This window comes from Petaurus breviceps, unplaced genomic scaffold (assembly GCF_028583685.1).
Source record: "Petaurus breviceps papuanus isolate PSGF00001 unplaced genomic scaffold, PetGlider_PUasm1.0 76, whole genome shotgun sequence".
Lineage (NCBI taxonomy): Eukaryota > Metazoa > Chordata > Mammalia > Diprotodontia > Petauridae > Petaurus > Petaurus breviceps.
The window spans coordinates 66,133,511-66,151,213 of NW_027186473.1; the positions used below are offsets into that span (position 1 = coordinate 66,133,511).

Consider the following 17,703-nt stretch of genomic DNA (forward strand, 5'->3'; position numbering starts at 1 on the left):
ACACTTTCTGGAATATTTTGTGACATGTAAGACTGGAAGGTTGATAAAAACTCCTTACATTTTAGAAATGAAAGATTGCTTTGCTCTTTGTGAACAATGACATCTGCTTGACACTAGATTACTCACAAATGGGCTATTCCTCATGTAGTTTATCCATGACTTCCTTTCCCTTTTTCATTCTATTCCAGATGCTGTTCTTATGTGGGTCGAAGAGGCAATGGACCTCAGGCTATCTCTATTGGCAAAAATTGTGATAAATTTGGTATTGTTGTCCATGAATTGGGCCATGTGATAGGTTTCTGGCATGAACATACTCGACCAGACCGAGATAAACATGTAACCATCATAAGAGAAAACATCCAGCCAGGTGAGGTGATAGATATGTCACATTTAAAGGTTCCCTGAGCATCTTCACATCGCATTTTTTTCTTCATTTTATCCTCTGGTTTTATTTTTTTGAAACATATGCTGATCTTTGGATATGTTAATGTAAACACTTTAATTCATCTCAAGTAATATTTGGTTTATTTAGTCTCTTGTTTTTGAAAGGAAGGTCCATTCTTGATATTCACTTTCTTTATTTTTCCACTATGCCTAATACAGTGATTGGCATGTGATAGGTACTTAGATAGTGTTTTTGACAGACTGTCTTTGTGCTTTTGTAGTCAGTGGGAAAGGCTTTCTGATTTGCTCCTTTGGCTTTGAAACTTGTTAGTTGAATCTAGAAGATTTTATTTGTTTCACTTGAAAATAAAGGTTGTCTTTTGGTGAAAAAAATTTTTTTAAATTTTCTGAGGGGATAGCATTTCTCTTCTAAACATTATTCATTGTCAGTTTTCAACCTTGAATGCAACTTTTTAAAAATCTGTATTTGGTCAGGTAACATCACAGCCAGTGTATTCAGTATATTACATTACAGTCAGTGTATTCACTCCACCTAATCCTCTTGACAACACAAAAGGTTATTCGAATAGAAATGTGAGTCAGTGATCCAAACATGAATTTTGGCTTTGTTGTTTCTGAATACACTTATTTTTTGTATATGTTTTCTTCCTGAAATTGTTAGATGGAAAGTATCATGTTCTGGGACTCAGGGTTGCTCTTGGTGTTAGGCTTGTTGGACTGTAGATTAGAGCTGGAAGACCTTAAAGGTCCTCATTTTATGTACAAGAGAGATTAAGTGACTATTGGAGTCCAGGTCCAAATTCAACATCTTGCCTGAGCCCTAATCAGTCTATGGCTGTGCCTTTCTTCATATTTTAAATAAATTTAGCATAGCTTTCCCACAAGGAAGAACCCTAAATATATAGGACAAATTAGAGATATTTCACTGAGTTTCTTGGAGGTGTTGCCTTAGCAGTATCTACACTCATTCTCAAATGACCTAGTAGCTTTGGTTTCAATTTTCAGTTTATTTTCTAAAAGATGCTCCGTGGGTAAGGAGGACAATAAGAGAAGGCAGACTGGGGGAAGGGGTAATCAGTATGCTTGTCATCTTGGTGGGGGGATAGGGGAGAGATGGGCAGAAAATTTGGAATGCAAAATCTTATGAAAATGAATTTTGAAAACTAAAAATAAATAAATAAATTCTAAGTATAAAAGAAGGTCCATTAGGGGAAATTTAAGTTTTACTTATGGTTAGACTAACATCTTTGGAGGCCTATTTAAAAAATATTAATTTATTCATTTTTAGTTTTAACATTCACTTCAACAAGATTTTGAGTTCTGGGGCGCCTAGGTAGTGCAGTGAATAGAGCACTGGCCCTGGAGTTAGGAGGACCTCAGTTCAAATCTGGCCTCAGACACTTAACCCTTACTAGTCATGTGACTTTGGGCAAGTCACTTTACCCCAATTGCCCTGCCTTCCCACTCCAAAAAAAATTTTTTTTGAGTTCCAAAATTTCTCCATGTCTCTCCCCTCCTCTTCACCAAGACAGCACAAATTCTGATTACCCCTTTCCCAATCTGTCTTCCCTTCTATTACACCCCAATCTTTCCTCCTTCCCTTCTATTTTCAAAATAGATTTCTATACCCCATTGCCTGTATATCTTATTTCCCAGTTGCATATGAAAACATTTTTAACATTTGTTTTTAAAACTTTGAGTTCAAAATTCTCCCCCTTCCTCTCTCCCCACCCACCCTCATTGAGAAAGTAAGCAGTTCAATATAGGTGATACATGTGTAGTCATGCAAATAACTTCCATAACCATCATGTTGTAGAAGAGTAACTATATTTCCCTCTATCCTATTCTTCCCCCCATTAAATCTATTCTCTCCTTTAACACCTTGTCCCTCCTAAAAAAAGGTTTGCTTCTGATTACCTCCTCCTCCCATTTGCCTCCCTTCTATCACTCCCCCTTTATCCCCTTCCCTGTACTTTCCTGTAGAGTAAGATAGATTTTCATACCTAATTGAGTGTGTATGTTATTACCTCCTTAAGCCAAATCTGATGAAAATAAGGTTCACTCATTCCCTCTCACCTCCCTTCTCTTCCCCTCTACTGTAAAAGCTTTTTACCTCCTTTTATATAAGATGTGAGTTAATTTACCCCCATTCTACCTCTCTCTTTCTCCTTCTCCCAGTACATTTCTCACTCACCCCTTCATTTTATTTTTTAGATATCATCCCTTCATAATCACCTCACCCTGTGCCCTCTGTCTATATACATGCATACATACATACATACATGCATGCTTATATATATATATATATATTCCCTCCAGCTACCCTAATACTAAGAAAGGTCTCATGAGTTAAAATATCTTTCCATGTAGGAATGTAAATAGTTCAGTTTCAATAAGTCCCTTATGATTTCCCTTTCCTGTTAACCTTTTCATGCTTCTCTTGAGTCTTGTATTTGAAAGTCAATTTTTCTTTTTTTTTTTCATCAAGAATGCTTAAAAATACTCTATTTCACTGAATATCCATTTTTTCCCCTGTAGTATTTTACTCAATATTGCCGGGTAGGTGAATCTTGCTTTTAATCCTAGCTCCTTTGACCTCTGGAATATCATATTCCAAGACCTCCAATCCTTTAATGTAGCTGCTAAATCTTGTGTTATCCTGATTGTGTTTCCACAATACTTGAATTGTTTCTTCCTGGCTGTTTGCAATATTTCCTCTTCGACCTGGAACTCTTCAATTTGGTTATAATATTCCTAAGAGTTTTCCTTTTGGGATCTCTTTCAGGAGTTGATCAGTGGATTCTTTCAATTTCTCTTTTCCCCTCTAGTTCTAGAATGTCTGGGCAGTTTTCTTTGATGATTTCTTGAAAGATGCTGTCTAGGTTCTTTTATTGATCATGACTTTCAGGTGGTCCAATAATTTTTAAATTATCTCTCCCAGATCTATTTTCCAGGTCAGTTGTTTTTCCAACAAGACATTTCACATTGTATTCTATTCTTCTATTTTTTTTCATTCTTTTAGTTTTGTTTTGTAATTTCTTGATTTCTGATTAAGTCTCATTAAGAGCTTCCATTTGATCTATTCTAATTTTGAAGGAATTATTTTCTCTAATGAGCTTTTGGACCTCCTTTTCCATTCCATATGGCCAGTTCAGCTTTTTAAGGCATTCTTTTCCTCATTGACTTTTTGGTCATCTTTTTCAATTTGCCTTAGTCTATGTTTTAAGGTGTTATTTTCTTTAGCATTTTCTGGGGTCTCCTTTAGGAAGCTGTTGACTGGTTTTTCATGGTTTTCTTGCATCCCTATCATTTCTCTTCCCAAATTTTCTTCTACTTATTTTACTTGTTTTTCAAAATCCTTTTTGAGCTCCTCCATGACCTGTGACCATTTTGTATTTTTTCGTGGAGGCTTTGGATATAGAAATTTTGACTTTGTTGTCTTCTTCTAGTTCTACGTTTTGATCTTTCCTTGACACCAAAGTAAGATTCTATAGTCTCTTTTATTTTCTGCTGTTTTCTCATTTTCGTAGCCAATTACTTGACTTTTTAGTTCTTTGTTAAGGAAGGACTCTGCTTCCAGAGTGGAGAGTGTTCTGTCCCAAGCTTCAGGGGTTTTGTGTTGCTATTTTCAGAGATATTTTTAGGGACTTGTAAATTTTCAATTCTTCCTAGATAATAATAATAATCAAAGGAGAGGTGTGTACTCCTCTCCTGATTTGTACTCTGCTCTGTAAGTGACCGCAATCACTCTTTTCTTCTTTGGAACTGTGAGGAGGATTCTATCTCTCCCACTGCCATAAGTTTCACCACACTAGTGCTCTTCCTTGCCTCAGGACTTCCACTTAGGACTGTGACTCAGATTGAAGCATGGGCAAAACAAGAGAATCCTGTCTCAGTGCCAGCAAAGAGATCCCTGCAATCCCCTTCTGATCAACTGCACAATTCCCCCACAGTCTCTGGACAGAGAGCTGCTGAAGCAGCCACTGCTGCTGCTGTATTAGTTGCCACACTGGGGCTGGGGTGGAACTGCACTCCTCTCTCACCCATGTCTGACAGACCTTTCCTACTGACCTTCTAAGTCTGACATTTGTGGGTAGAGAAGTCTGGAAACTGCCACAGCTGCCATTGATTCAGTGCCTTGAGGCCTGCTCTGCCCAGTCTATGCTGCTATGGCCCATGCTGCACTGACTTCTTCACTCAGATTGGTGCAACAGACCTTTCCTGTTGACCTTCCAGATTGTCTTTGGCTGGAAATTTGTTTCACTCTTCCATTTTTTGGGTTCTGCTGCTCTAGAATTTGGCTAAAATCATTTTTACAGGTATTTTGAGGGGTTTAGGGGAGAGTTCAAGCAAGTCCCTGTTTTTGCCCTGCCATCTTGGCTCCACCCACCTGGAGGCCTCCGGTAAAAAAAAAATGAACTTAGAGCTAGAAGACCTGGGTTCCAGCTCAAGCTCTTATACTTGGGAGATGATACTTGACAAGTCATGTAAACTGTTAGCCTAAGCTTCTTCATCTTTAAAATGAGGGTAATACTTCTTGCCCTGATAATAATAAGTGAACATTTTATAGTGCTTTAAAGTTGCAACACACTTTACAGATAGTATCTCATTTGATATCTGACTGGTCCTGTAAGGTATGTGCTATTGTTCTCCTTATGTTCCAGATTAAGAAATTGAACCTCAATATAACATAGGTACTAAGTATCTGAGACTGAATTTGAAACTAGATCTTCTTGACTCCCAAGTACAGTGATTATTTACTATTCTACTTTGCCTACCTGCCTCACAGGGCTGTTGTGAGAAAAGCACATAGTACAATGATAAATGTTTTATAAATGGGAAATATTTTAATCATAACTAATTCACACTATGCTTTCTGATGAAAATTTCTTTATATCTGCTATCTCATTTAATTCTTTTAACCAACTTCTGAGGCAAGAAGTGTATTACTATTTCATTTCCATTGGAAAGGAAACAGACATCAAAGGTAAGTGACTTGACCAAAGTCACATAGTGAAGCAGTATCTGAGCTGGGACAATAATTCAAATTTCCTGGGTCTAAGACCAGTACTATTTCCACTCTGTCACAACTATTACATATTGTATTTTCAAGGCCCTGATAAATTCTCATTTTCATTTTTTCTCTCATATCAATCCACAGTATTTACATAATTTGAAAGTATACAAGACCTATATTCAGGAAAGACTGAAGTTTAAGTCCTGGATCAGACACTTTAAAATTATATAGACATGTTTCATGCCTTTACATCTTCCTTTCCTCCTCTGTAAAATGGGCATTGGACTAAATTATCTCTAAGCTCCTCCCCTACTTTTAATTCCCATGACCTCAACATCTATCTATCAGTCATTCAGTTAATAAATATTTATTGAGCACCACCTGTTTCAGGCACTGTCACTATGCCAGGTGCCAGGAATAGAAAGACAAAAAAATAAAAATAAACAGCCTGTGTCCTCAGAGAGATTTGATTCTATCATGGAAGACATGTACATATGAATATGCATACAACAGATAAAGAAAATTAATGTGAGGTAATTTTGACAAGAGACTCTAGCAGCTAGCAGGGAGAATAAGGTAAGGCCTCGTGTAGCATGAGGTGCTTGAACTGAGCTTTGAAAGAAGATATGTATGCAAAGAGGTGGAAGAAAGGATGGACTGTTATTCAAGCAGTATGACAGACTCTACAAAGACACAGAAATGTGTGTGAAGAACAAGAAGGCTGTTTTGATGAGACTGTGCAGTGCATAGAGCATAGTTGTATATAAGTCTGGAGTAGGAGACTGAAGCCAAGTCGTGAAAGGTTTTAACTGCTGAATGGAAGAGTTTGTATTTGAATCTGGAGCAAAAGTAAGACACTGAAATTCATTACACAGAAGAGTTACATTGCAAGACCTGTATCTTAGAAATATAATTTTGGCAGCTTGCAGAAAGTAAGAATGATAAGGGGAGAGGCTTGAATCAAGAAGCCCACCTAGGAGTCTGTTACTGTGTTATAGTCAAGAAGCAATAAGAGTTCCAACCAGATTAGTGCCAATGTGGATAGAAGGAATCAGACAAATATAAACTATTTTGCAGGTGAAGTCCACAAGATTTGGAATTTGATTGTATGTGAGGGAAGTATGAGGGAAAGTAGGGGATCAGTCTTGTGGAAGATGAGGGTGAGTGTAATAATGGTGGTGCCTTTCCAGAAATAGGAAATTTCTGAAGAAGCATGAGTTTGGGAATGTTCATGCTGAGCACAGCATTCTATTTTATTTTTGCTGAGTGATTTAGGTTAGATTTGATATAATAACAAATACTATAGCTTCAAAAAAGCTTTGAAAAAATTGGAACAAATTTTAAAATTAAAACCCAATTTTCTTTGATGGTGATGTGTACTAGTCCTATTTTTAGTTGGAATTTCTGCATATGTCTTTACTTCTCATTATGTTCTTGGAGACCTGTACGTTAAAACTTCCATACAGACTCCTTCTTGCTGTATGCTCTTGCTGGGTAATTTGCATTTTAAGTATGAACAATCTCAGGTTTTGGTATAAGGATGATTATTTCCTTACTTATGACTAGTGTAAAATATTAGCTATTTTTGGTCCCCTTAGAAATGAAGACTTTCCTGCTTAGCATAGCGTTGAGAAGTCCTGACATTCAAACAAGCACAGAAGGATACTGCAATTGAGGAATCAATAGAACATTCATTTACTTGGGCCCAAAGCTGATTCTTTCATATTCTTAGGAGAGGGAAGTTTGTGTGAAAAAATAAAATTCTGAAATGTGTTTCTTTTCAGTGGTTTGAAAAAAAGGTGAAGTTGGCCCATCAGAAAGAGTTTGTAAAGATGAAATATATGGCCAACTCTTTGCATAGTGTTTTAGAAAATCAGAAAAGAAGTAACTCAAAAATTACTCATGCTCTTATGAATGAGGAAGTCTGGGCAAATAGATATACACAGAAAACCATTGTAAAAGAAATAAACTCTTGTATTTGGCTGTACCTGTGCATGAATATTAGGGGAATTTCTTAAAAGCAGAGATTGCCTCTCTTTTTCTGAATCTTTATCCAGACCCATTTTTGCAGAAATGATAGATATTCAATAATACTGAAAGAGCAGAGATGGAGGGGGGGTAATTGAAGTAATTGGAGCAAGCAAGACCAGTTTGGTCTAGTTAGTAAAGACTTTTTGAAAGAGAAGAACCTTCATATAGAACTGTACTCAGAGCTAAGGCTTAAGGTCAGTTCATTATCACATCCCATCACCTCTTTCCACGAGTATTAGAATATATTTCTTTCTGCCATCTCCAATCCATCCTTCATGTGGTTGCTAAAATGATCTTCATAATTCACTTGAGGCAAGGAGTAAGAGTAGGAGGAGATTACCATATGCTCCATGGGAAAGGTGATGAGGGAGAGAAATTGACAGATAAAAGTGTGTGTAAAAATCTTATACTTTACTCCCCACCCACACTCTTGACAGTGCACAAATTAGATTATGTCCTTTAGGATATTCCCCTATTCAGAAACTTTGAGTAACTTCCCATTGTCTATAGGATAAAATATAAACTTATTAGTCTGGAAATTAAAGTCCCATATATTTTGGTGCCTAATGACCTTTCCAGCTTTATTTCTTTCTCGTTCCATTCATGTTTTCTGGTATAGAGCCAAACTAGATGACTAGCTCAACTAGATCCCATCTCTCTTGACATTTAAAGCTTTTCACAACCTGTTTTTTTCCCTACATTTCTAGTCTGCATATACTTCAATCTTCTTCACATACCCTCAAATCCATCTACTTTGGCCTAGCTGATGTTCCTTATATACAAACAACATGCCAATTACTAAATTTGTACGTTTTCATTAATGGTCCTCCATTTCTAGAATACTCCCAATTTCTTACCTCCAACTCCTAGCTTCCCTGACTTCCTAAAATGACTCAGGTCAAATCCCATCTTCTGTAAGAAGCCGCTCCCAGTCACCCCCCTGCCAAAGTCTACTAGTCACTCCCCACTAAGTTCACCTCCCTTTTATCCTATTCACCTTATACAAAATTATGTTATCTCCCCCATAAGAATGTGAGGGCAGGTAACATGTGTCCCCAATTCTTTGTATCTCCAGGGCTTATCCTATTGTCTTTCACTTTTTAATCACATAGTATATGCTTGTTTACTGACTGACTATTGACTTCATGAATTCTTGGAATATACTCATATTTCTTCTATTACTATGTCTAGACACTCCCCTTTTATCAGAATTCTTTTAGGGTCTTCTACTTTATTGACATTTTTATTCTCTTTATGTTGGTAGATGCGTATTGGAGGTGGTACCTATGCAGTGATTTTCACATATGGGGTACCTGACCAAGAAGTAGGAGAGAAACAAAATTGAATGTGTTCCCTTAGCTCTGGGTCATTTTCTTTGATTTCTCCTTTAAAATTCATTAACAGAACTCTCCTCTCTGGGTTACTTCCCACCATGCTTCCCTTCCTTCCTCCCTTCCTCCCTTCCTCCCTTCCTCCCTTCCTCTCTTCCTCCCTTCCTTCCTTCCTTCCTTCCTTCCTTCCTTCCTTCCTTCCTTCCTTCCTTCCTTCCTTCCTTCCTTCCTTCCTTCCTTCCTTCCTTCCTTCCTTTTCAGTGAATCTTAGGTTGTATACCAGGGATTTACAATTTTGATGCAAATGCATCCAGTATTGATTGCCAATATATGCTAGCAAATAAGTACCTCATACATTTACTTGTCTTGCTCTCCTCAGTTGGATTGTACACTCCTCAAGGTCAGGCACTATGTTCTTTCTTGTCTTTATATTTCCAATGCCTAACCAAGTGCTCTTCACATAGTAGGTATTTAATAAATGTTGAACTGATTGGAAGTCAAACAATAGTCTTCTTATTTTCACTCCAATTAGAAATTTTAATGGGTGATTTTTTTTTGATGTTAAGATTAATAGCTTCACAAAATGTCAAAAGTGACTTTTGATAATGCTAATCTTATTAAGATCCAAGATATATAATTTTCAATAATATTTTTTTAAAGTTCCATTCCCTCCTCCTCCTGGTTTTTGCCTTGCATGTACATTCTTTTCAAATCCTACCTAAAATAGTGCGCACACAGTAGACATTTAATAAATATTTGCTGAATGAATCAATGAATGATTCACATACTCAGACTTAAAAAAATGAAGAGCATTTAACTTATGTATTACGAATTCTGTCTGAATACTTTATAATGTTATGGCCCTGGTCCATAGTTATTATAGTGTCCTTATCCATGTAAAACAGCTTCTTCTGAAGATTAGTTTCATTTCTTTTTTATAATCAGAGTGATTATAGGGTTTCTCCAGTAAAGGACTGTAGTCTAGATGGCAGATATGATAGGAAGATGAGGTTATAGGAGCCTGAGGAGTTAACTGACCAGAATTCACAGAGGTTACACTGTTGTCAGTAAGCTTGCAGTCTTTAGTCTGAACACCTGGGACCACAATTTCCATTGGCCTTTTCACATCCCCAACCTGATTCCCACATCATTCACCCTAACTTATATCCTTTCTGAGTGGCCTGGGGTTTCCTTGGAACATGTAGGAAAGGAAAGATGCTTCCCCTTCCCAAACCAGCCTCAAGCCTGGTGTTGACTTTGGACAAGTGTATATGTAAATGTACTATTCCAATTTTCAGAAGTATTTTTCCATTATTGGCAAGAATAAGTATTAACTTATTCTGCCTTTTCCTCTCTGGTAAGGGATCTGTCATATTGTCTTATAAAACCAATGTTTTTTTTTCTGAATCATAATATTTCACTTGAGGATTTTGATAATTAACAGTATTTCCACTTGACACAAATGCCTGGTACAGAGTATGTATTTAATAAATCCTAATGGATTAATTGACTGATGATATGTGTGACTTCCTGTGATTTCCAAATTTAGATAAAAGAAAGTATGAATAGTCTGAACGTCTCTGTGTGTGTGTGTGTGTGTGTGTGTGTGTGTGTTGGCAGTGGTGGTGAACACAACTTAGATTTGATCAGTTAGGTCTTTGATGTTGAAGAAGTAGTAGAATTAAGATGCACATGTACATATATATGAAGATACTATAGCAACCAGAGGTTCGCGGACTAAACACTAAAATACAAATAAATAGTAATGGTATAATAATGTTTGATACCTAAACTAAAGTTGTTGTTGCTCTGTCATTTCAGTTGTGTCAGACGCTTTGTGACCCCATTTGGCAATTTTTTTTTGTGCAGAGATACTGGAGTGATTTGCCATTTCTTTCTCCAACTCATTTTTCAGATGAGAAACTAAGGCAAACAGGGTTTAGTGACTTGTCTAGGATCATATGGCTAGTGTCTGAGGCCAGATTTCAATTGAGGAAGAGGGGTTTTCCTGACTACAGACTTGGCTCTGTCTGCTGCACCACCTAACTGCTAAACTGAAGCATCATTATCTATACCACAGCCACATCTGTTAAATAAAACTCCCAGAGCAGGAAGATTTCTTCTCTATGGATCCTCATGGTCTGTTGGAGTTTTATTTTTTGAAGTAGATTCTGGAAAGCAATTTTCCTAGTTTTAAAAGGCAGTAAAATTGTGTATGCATTTGTATGTAGAGTTGAAACTCTAGTATAAAATGGAATAACAACTGATCACAAGTGGATTTTGGCAATTGGGGAGTAGATATACAAATAGGTATGAGTATAAGATGAAAACACAGTTAAATTGTCTAAAGCTGGCTTATAATCCAGGAGTAGACATTTGTTTTAAAGATTCCACATCAGAATTTTAGATATCCGATATTATCTAATATAACTTTCTCATTATATAGGTGAGGAAACTTAGGCCCAGAGAGGTTAATGACTTGCCCAAGGTCACACAGGTAGTGTCAGAGGTAGGGTTTGAACTTTTTCCTTTGATACTATAGTCAGTGCTGTTTCTACTGTGCCATCCTGTCTCTCTAATTAGAGATGTTAGTAAAAAGTGTATGTGGATCCAAAGAGAATATGTTTTATTAGATTTCTTTTAAACAATAATTTATTTATTTATTTTTAAAGCAATCGGGGTTAAGTAACTTGCTCAAGGTTACACAGCCAGTTATTTTCGTGTGGGTGCCGAGTATCTGAAGCCGGAACCGATCCCAGGTCTCCCGATGCTGGGGCTGGCACTCTTACTCACTGTGCCATCTGGCTGCTCCTAAGCAATTGGTGTTAAGTAACTTGCTCAAGGTTACATGGCCAGCTATTTTTGTGTGGGTTTTAAGTATCTGAGCCTGGAACTGATTCCAGGTTTCCCGACTCTGGGGCCAGTGCTCTTACTCACTGTGCACCTGGCCGCCCCTAAACAATAATTTATTAACAAAGTTAATTTTTGTTCATTTGGGTCCACCTTGAATTGAGGGCAGGGCCTCATGTGCTACATGTGTTTTGTTGCTGTTCAGTTGTTTTTCAGTCATGTCCAACTCTTCGTGACCACCTTTGAGATTTTATTGGCAAAGATACTGGAGTGGTTTGCCATTTTCTTTTCTAGTTAATTATTCAGATGAAGAAACTGAGGAAAACAGGGTTAAGTGACCCGTCCAGGATCATACAGCTAGTATGATATATCTGAGGACAGATTTGAACTCAGGAAAATGAGTCTTTATTACTTGGCACTTTATCCACTGCACCACCTAGATACATTGTGTTTAGCTGAAAGTAAGTCTTTGTTCTCCCCATACTGGTCATGAATTTTGTAGAAAGTAAACTTGAGTTCTGAAAGGGAACCAAAGTATTTTTTCCCTTCCTTTTCTAGGTATAATCTATTGAGATAAACTCTCTGTGTTTATCAATGATTTGTAGGTCAAGAATACAACTTCCTGAAGATGGAGCCTGAAGAAGTGAACTCCCTTGGAGAACCATATGATTTTGACAGTATTATGCACTATGCCAGGAACACCTTCTCAAGGTTGGAGTCTCAGGTTATAACTTTTGAATTTTAATTCTATTCCCTGTGTGATTCATTGAGAACTTTTATTTTGATGTTAGGAAATAGAAGAACATCCTTCAAATGCTACTGCCTTGTAGGAGAAATAAATCAGAAAAATATTTTTATTAATACTGTATAATTATATGAAATTTCCCCAGGTTTTACTTTAAAGCATATTTTAAGATTTCACATTTGATGGAATTTCCTTCAAAATTATCTTTTTACTGGGTTTAATTCAGTTAAATATTTTACTTTGATTTATTATTATGGCAGATTTAATTGTACGAACTTTAATGAATCAAGGAGTAAATTAAGAAACTGTAGCAGCAAGCACCCAAGCGTCCTCAGGGTTGCTGCCACCACAGGTTCTTGGATCTGCTTTGATAAAGGAAAGCAACTCAAAATGGGTTAACAAGCTTACTTTAGTCAGTCAAACATTCATCATTTACCTAGTTCAGGGGAAAGAGGTCAGCACCCTGAACTTCAGAATATACAGACAGAATTATCAAGACAGAAGCAGATCAAGTGGATAGATTTCAAACTGTCCAACCATTACATCCATACCCAATCAACATCTGGGTTTCAAAGCCGGGGGGCTATGGACAGCGGCTTTCCAGAATCCAGATCAAATCACAGAACACTTCTCAAAGTGAGCCCCCAAAACAAAGCTACACATCAGGGTTTATATAGCCTTCTCCTGGCTCAGAGAATGTAACAACTTTATTGACCCACTGGCCAATCAAGATGTATCTACTGAAAAACAAGCCTCCCACCCCAGGCTCCAGGTGCACTTTAGCCTAGGGGCAGGGAAGATCTTTAAAATTTACATTCCCATTACATTTGGCCCCAAGATCTTTCATGCCCATAGCATAGACAATTTATTGTTGAATTAGCACTAAACATCTCTTAGGTCACATTTTCAAGGTACAGAACTAAAGTTACCAAAGTGGCCACTGGGCCTTAAACAAACACAAAGTACATAGCATTATCACTTCAATTCAAAACAAGAGTTCATATAAAATTCGGGGGGGGGGGGGAGGGAAGTGTCCTTCCCCTCACACAGCTCTAGCCTCTGCTTCCAAGTACAGAGAGGGGGTTGGGCAACAAAACCAACAAGGTGGGGTCCCTGGGGATTCAAGGCACTTCATCCCACCCACCATAGTCACAAGTCCATCCTCCCCCTGGGTCCCAAACTGTGGGATGCAGCCAGGAAACACATTCAGTGCCCCTGCTTTGCTGCTCAGTTCTTATCTTTTCCTGTGGCTGAATTCCGAACTCCTGGGTTCCTTCTCCTCCCCCAGGCGGCAGCCGCTCCTGGCTTCTGCCCAGGTCCCGATGCAGGCAGCTCACCATTCCTGCTCTCAGCTCAGCGAAGTCTGCATGCAGGCCATTCTTCTCTCCTTTTCTATGGCTCCACAGAATCACAGCTACCACAACTGGGAAACAATTATCCCAGCCCCCATACTTTCCTTTTACTCTGCTGATCCTGTTCGTGATGCCATTTTGTAGCAGCAAGCACCCCAAGCGTCCTCAGGGTTGCTGCCACCACAGGTTCTTGGATCTGCTTTGATAAAGGAAAGCAACTCAAAATGGGTGAACAAGCTTACTTTAATCAGTCAAACATGCATCGTTTACCTAGTTCAGGGGAAAGAGGTCAGCACCCCGAACTTCAGAATATACAGACAGAATTATCAAGACAGAAACAGATCAAGTGGATAGATTTCAAACTGTCCAACCATTACATCCATACCCAATCAACATCTGGGTTTCAAAGCCGGGGGGCTCTGGACAGCGGCTTTCCAGAATCCAGATCAAATCACAAAACACTTCTCAAAGTGAGCCCCCAAAACAAAGCTACACATCAGGGTTTATATAGCCTTCTCCTGGCTCAGAGAATGTAACAACCTTCTGGACCCACTGGCCAATCAAGAAGTATCTACTGAAAAACAAGCCTCCCACCCCAGGCTCCAGGTGCACTTTAGCCTAGGGGCAGGGAAGATCTTTAAAATTTACATTCCCATTACAGAAACCTTCCAAGAAAGCATTAGACCAAAATAAAAACACACCACTCAAGGTAAATCTATGGGTACTACATTTGAAGTGTTCATTCTCTTCTTCACATTGATTTGTGTCTTGCATTCTTTCTTGTTTTCTTTTGCTCATATTTTCTATACCACATTACAATATTGATACATTTGAATTAATAATAAATTGAGATGATAGAATGATGAAAGCTCTCCCTACAAATGACATGAAATTACATTTTTTCAATTTCTATCAAGAAACAGTGGATAGCCCCAGAATCAAGAAAACTGAGATTCAAATCCTGCTTCTGGCCTACAGTATTACTCTGGGTGAATATTTAACCTCTTAATATACCAGTCAGCTCTGTAAGACATACATTGCAAAATAGTTGAAGACATATGTTGGTAGACAGGATTTCCTCAAAATGAGTTCCCTAGGGTGATGAAATTACAAATCTAATCCACCAAAACAAGCAAAAAAATCAAACCAATTCTTACAGTTAAATTTTTGACTTCTCCATTAAGGATGATAGGTTCATAATTTAGATAAAACTAGATAAAACCTTAGAAACAATCTAGTTCATTTCTTTTTATACATGCGGAAGCTGAGGCCCAGAAATGTTAAGTGATTTGCCCCAAAACAGAGATAATATGTCATAGATATGAAATTTGAATTCTAGTCCTCTGATTCTAAATCCAACTCTTCTACTAGAGCAAAGAACTGGCATTGATTTTCTAGACCATGTTTAACTTGTTCTCAGTTTTTCGAACTTAAGGTTATACTAAAGAACCCACCACCAGATATTACAGATTGGTTTCCCATGTGTGTTTTTTTTTCTATGCCCTGAGCTTGCTTTTATTCTGTCTTCCAACATTTTTGACATTTATTCATTAATGTCGCCACCAAAGGGCAGGTGTAGGGAGAGGAAGTGGCATCCATTAATCAATTTTTTTTCTCTTTTTCCAAGTCCTAGTGAAAGATTTACTAGAGGAAGTTTGGAGACTATAATATTACAAATGGTAATTGGGTTCCCAGGCTATTCAGGAAAGGCTTTTTTAAGCCCTTATGTGATTGACCAATCACACCTTTAGAACTAACCAGAATTTTCTTTTCTGGAAGGAGAGGGTTACTGGCATATGAAGGAAGGAAAATGTTTCCTCCTCCTTTTCTAGGAAATGGAGAGTAGAATCAAAACAGGTATCCAAGCCTTTGTGAAAATCTTTCTTCTGAGTCAGCTCAGCCACAATGAAGCCAAGCTCATTTAATTTCAGATGTTGTGCTTCATCAGAAATATACAAACTGGAAGCATTCTCAAATTTAACTTTTATTTTTAGTATGAGGAGATGTCAAAAATGTTTTGAGATTGTTTTTTTTTCTGTATAAAATGAGAAGTGAAAAGGATGTTTTTCAGTAGCTTACAGACATACTAATAAGAATCTGTGATGATTGATTTAGCTTTCCTGGTTAATACAGTATGGCTTATTACAAAACTACAATACGTTTCAGATCCTTTACAGATCCTTTAAAAAATTTTTTCAACACAGCTTGAGCTATGACACTTGAAATATGTACACATTGACAGATTAATCTTTCTCTGTTTTCTCCATATATACCTCATTTACTCCAAATTAACCTGTCCTGAGACCCCCCATTCCTTTCCTTCTCTTACTGCCAGAATTGTTTGGATTCTTAGCTCAGTTACTCTGTGTGTCCTATTCCCCTATTTGTGCAGTACAGACTATATAAGTAGACTCCATCTGGGAGTGGGAGCTACTTATCCTTCTTTTGCCTTGATCATATTGGAATCATCTCTCCAAGACAAACAAAAAGATTTTTGCTAGATGTTCCAGAGCTTGAATTTTGAACCCTATACTGAACAAACTGCTGTGTGTAACAGGAGCAAACTGTGAGAGAAAGTAATGTGAAATCTCCAGTCATTCATCCATGAATCACAGCCTAGTTGAGATTGTTTAATAAAATTGCAGTTAAAATGCAGTTTTCTATACTTCAGATATTTTAATGAGTTTGAAAAATGAATGTTCTGTCATTAGTTTGAACTCATGAAGTCTAATTGACTTAATCTGTTTGTGAAAGTTATTTTTTCCCAAAAGCATTTTCCCTTGGTGCATGTCATTTCCCAATTCATTGCTATTTTCAGGGTTTTAAATGTTTAGCACAGAATATGAAGTAAAGCCAGTACTATTAGTGTACTATATCCAGGTCATGAAATAAAAATGCGTAGAGAGAATAATGGTGATTGAAAGAACATCTCACAAGTCTGTTGAGAGTAACAAGCCCCTGGGTTGCAGTGGTACCATAAGACTGGATGCCTGTATGGGTTACTGTGATGAAATGGAATGCACTTAAAGGTTAAAGATGTTTACCATAAGCCCTAGAGCTGGTACCTGGTATTAGTTAATAATTGCACACACAAATTGGTCTGAAAGAAAATCTATGAATGTAATTTGTGAAAGGGTGTTGTTGTTTTATTTTTTAATTAAGTCTCATAATAAAAGACCTTTCATGTGAAAGGATTATTTAATCAGATGTTTAAAAGGAAAAACATCATTAGTTAATTACCCAAGTAATCTATACTGTAATTATTCCTTATTCTTTCATGCAACTTAAAAGAAATTTTTTTTTTTTGCTTTTTGGAAGGCAATTGGGGTTGACTTGCCCAAAGTTACACGGCTAGTTTTTGTGTTAAGTATCTGGGGCCAGATTTGAAGTCAGGGTCCTCTTGACTCCAGGACCGGTGCTCTATTCACTGCGCCACCTAGCCACCCCCTTAAAAGAAACTTTTAAGACAGTAGTAATAGCTCATATTGATATAGTACTTTATAAAATGCTTTCCTCACAGTGATTTTTGAAATATTTGGACCCACTCTTTAATTTATTTAGGTAATTTCAAGTGGGGAAATGTCTTAGAAGATTTTGAGGGAAACTTTGCTTTTTAAGAAAGCTTCACAGTGTGATAATACTCATTCCTACTTGAGTTTCCCTGGGGTTCTCATGCCTGTTTAACATTTCAAGACAAAAGGTATCATTTACACATTGTAAGAATATGTGCTATCACAAAAGATTTTTCCCATTTGTGTTAAATTTCAAAAGAAAATTTAAGTACCACTATAGACTTTATAAATAATAGAAATGTCAAGAGCTATTTTACATTAACCAGAAAATAACCTGTATTTCCTCCCTCCCTCCCTACCTCCGGGAATCACAAGTAGGAATGAGTTTTTAAATTGGTCCTGTACCCTCTGTTTATACCTGTAAACATATATACACACATTCCCATGTGTATTCATATGC

At 37.3% G+C, this 17,703-nt stretch overlaps 1 protein-coding gene across 2 annotated transcripts in view; it reads left to right on the forward strand.

The window, feature by feature from the left end:
• TLL1 (tolloid like 1) overlaps positions 1–17,703 on the forward strand; it is a 341,130-nt gene that overhangs the window by 154,731 nt on the left and 168,696 nt on the right. For both annotated transcript variants that reach the window (XM_069105652.1, XM_069105653.1), the window contains 2 exons: positions 189–367; positions 12,240–12,345. In XM_069105652.1, coding sequence (XP_068961753.1) covers positions 189–367; positions 12,240–12,345 — 285 coding nt within the window. The remainder of the gene's footprint in view (positions 1–188; positions 368–12,239; positions 12,346–17,703) is intronic.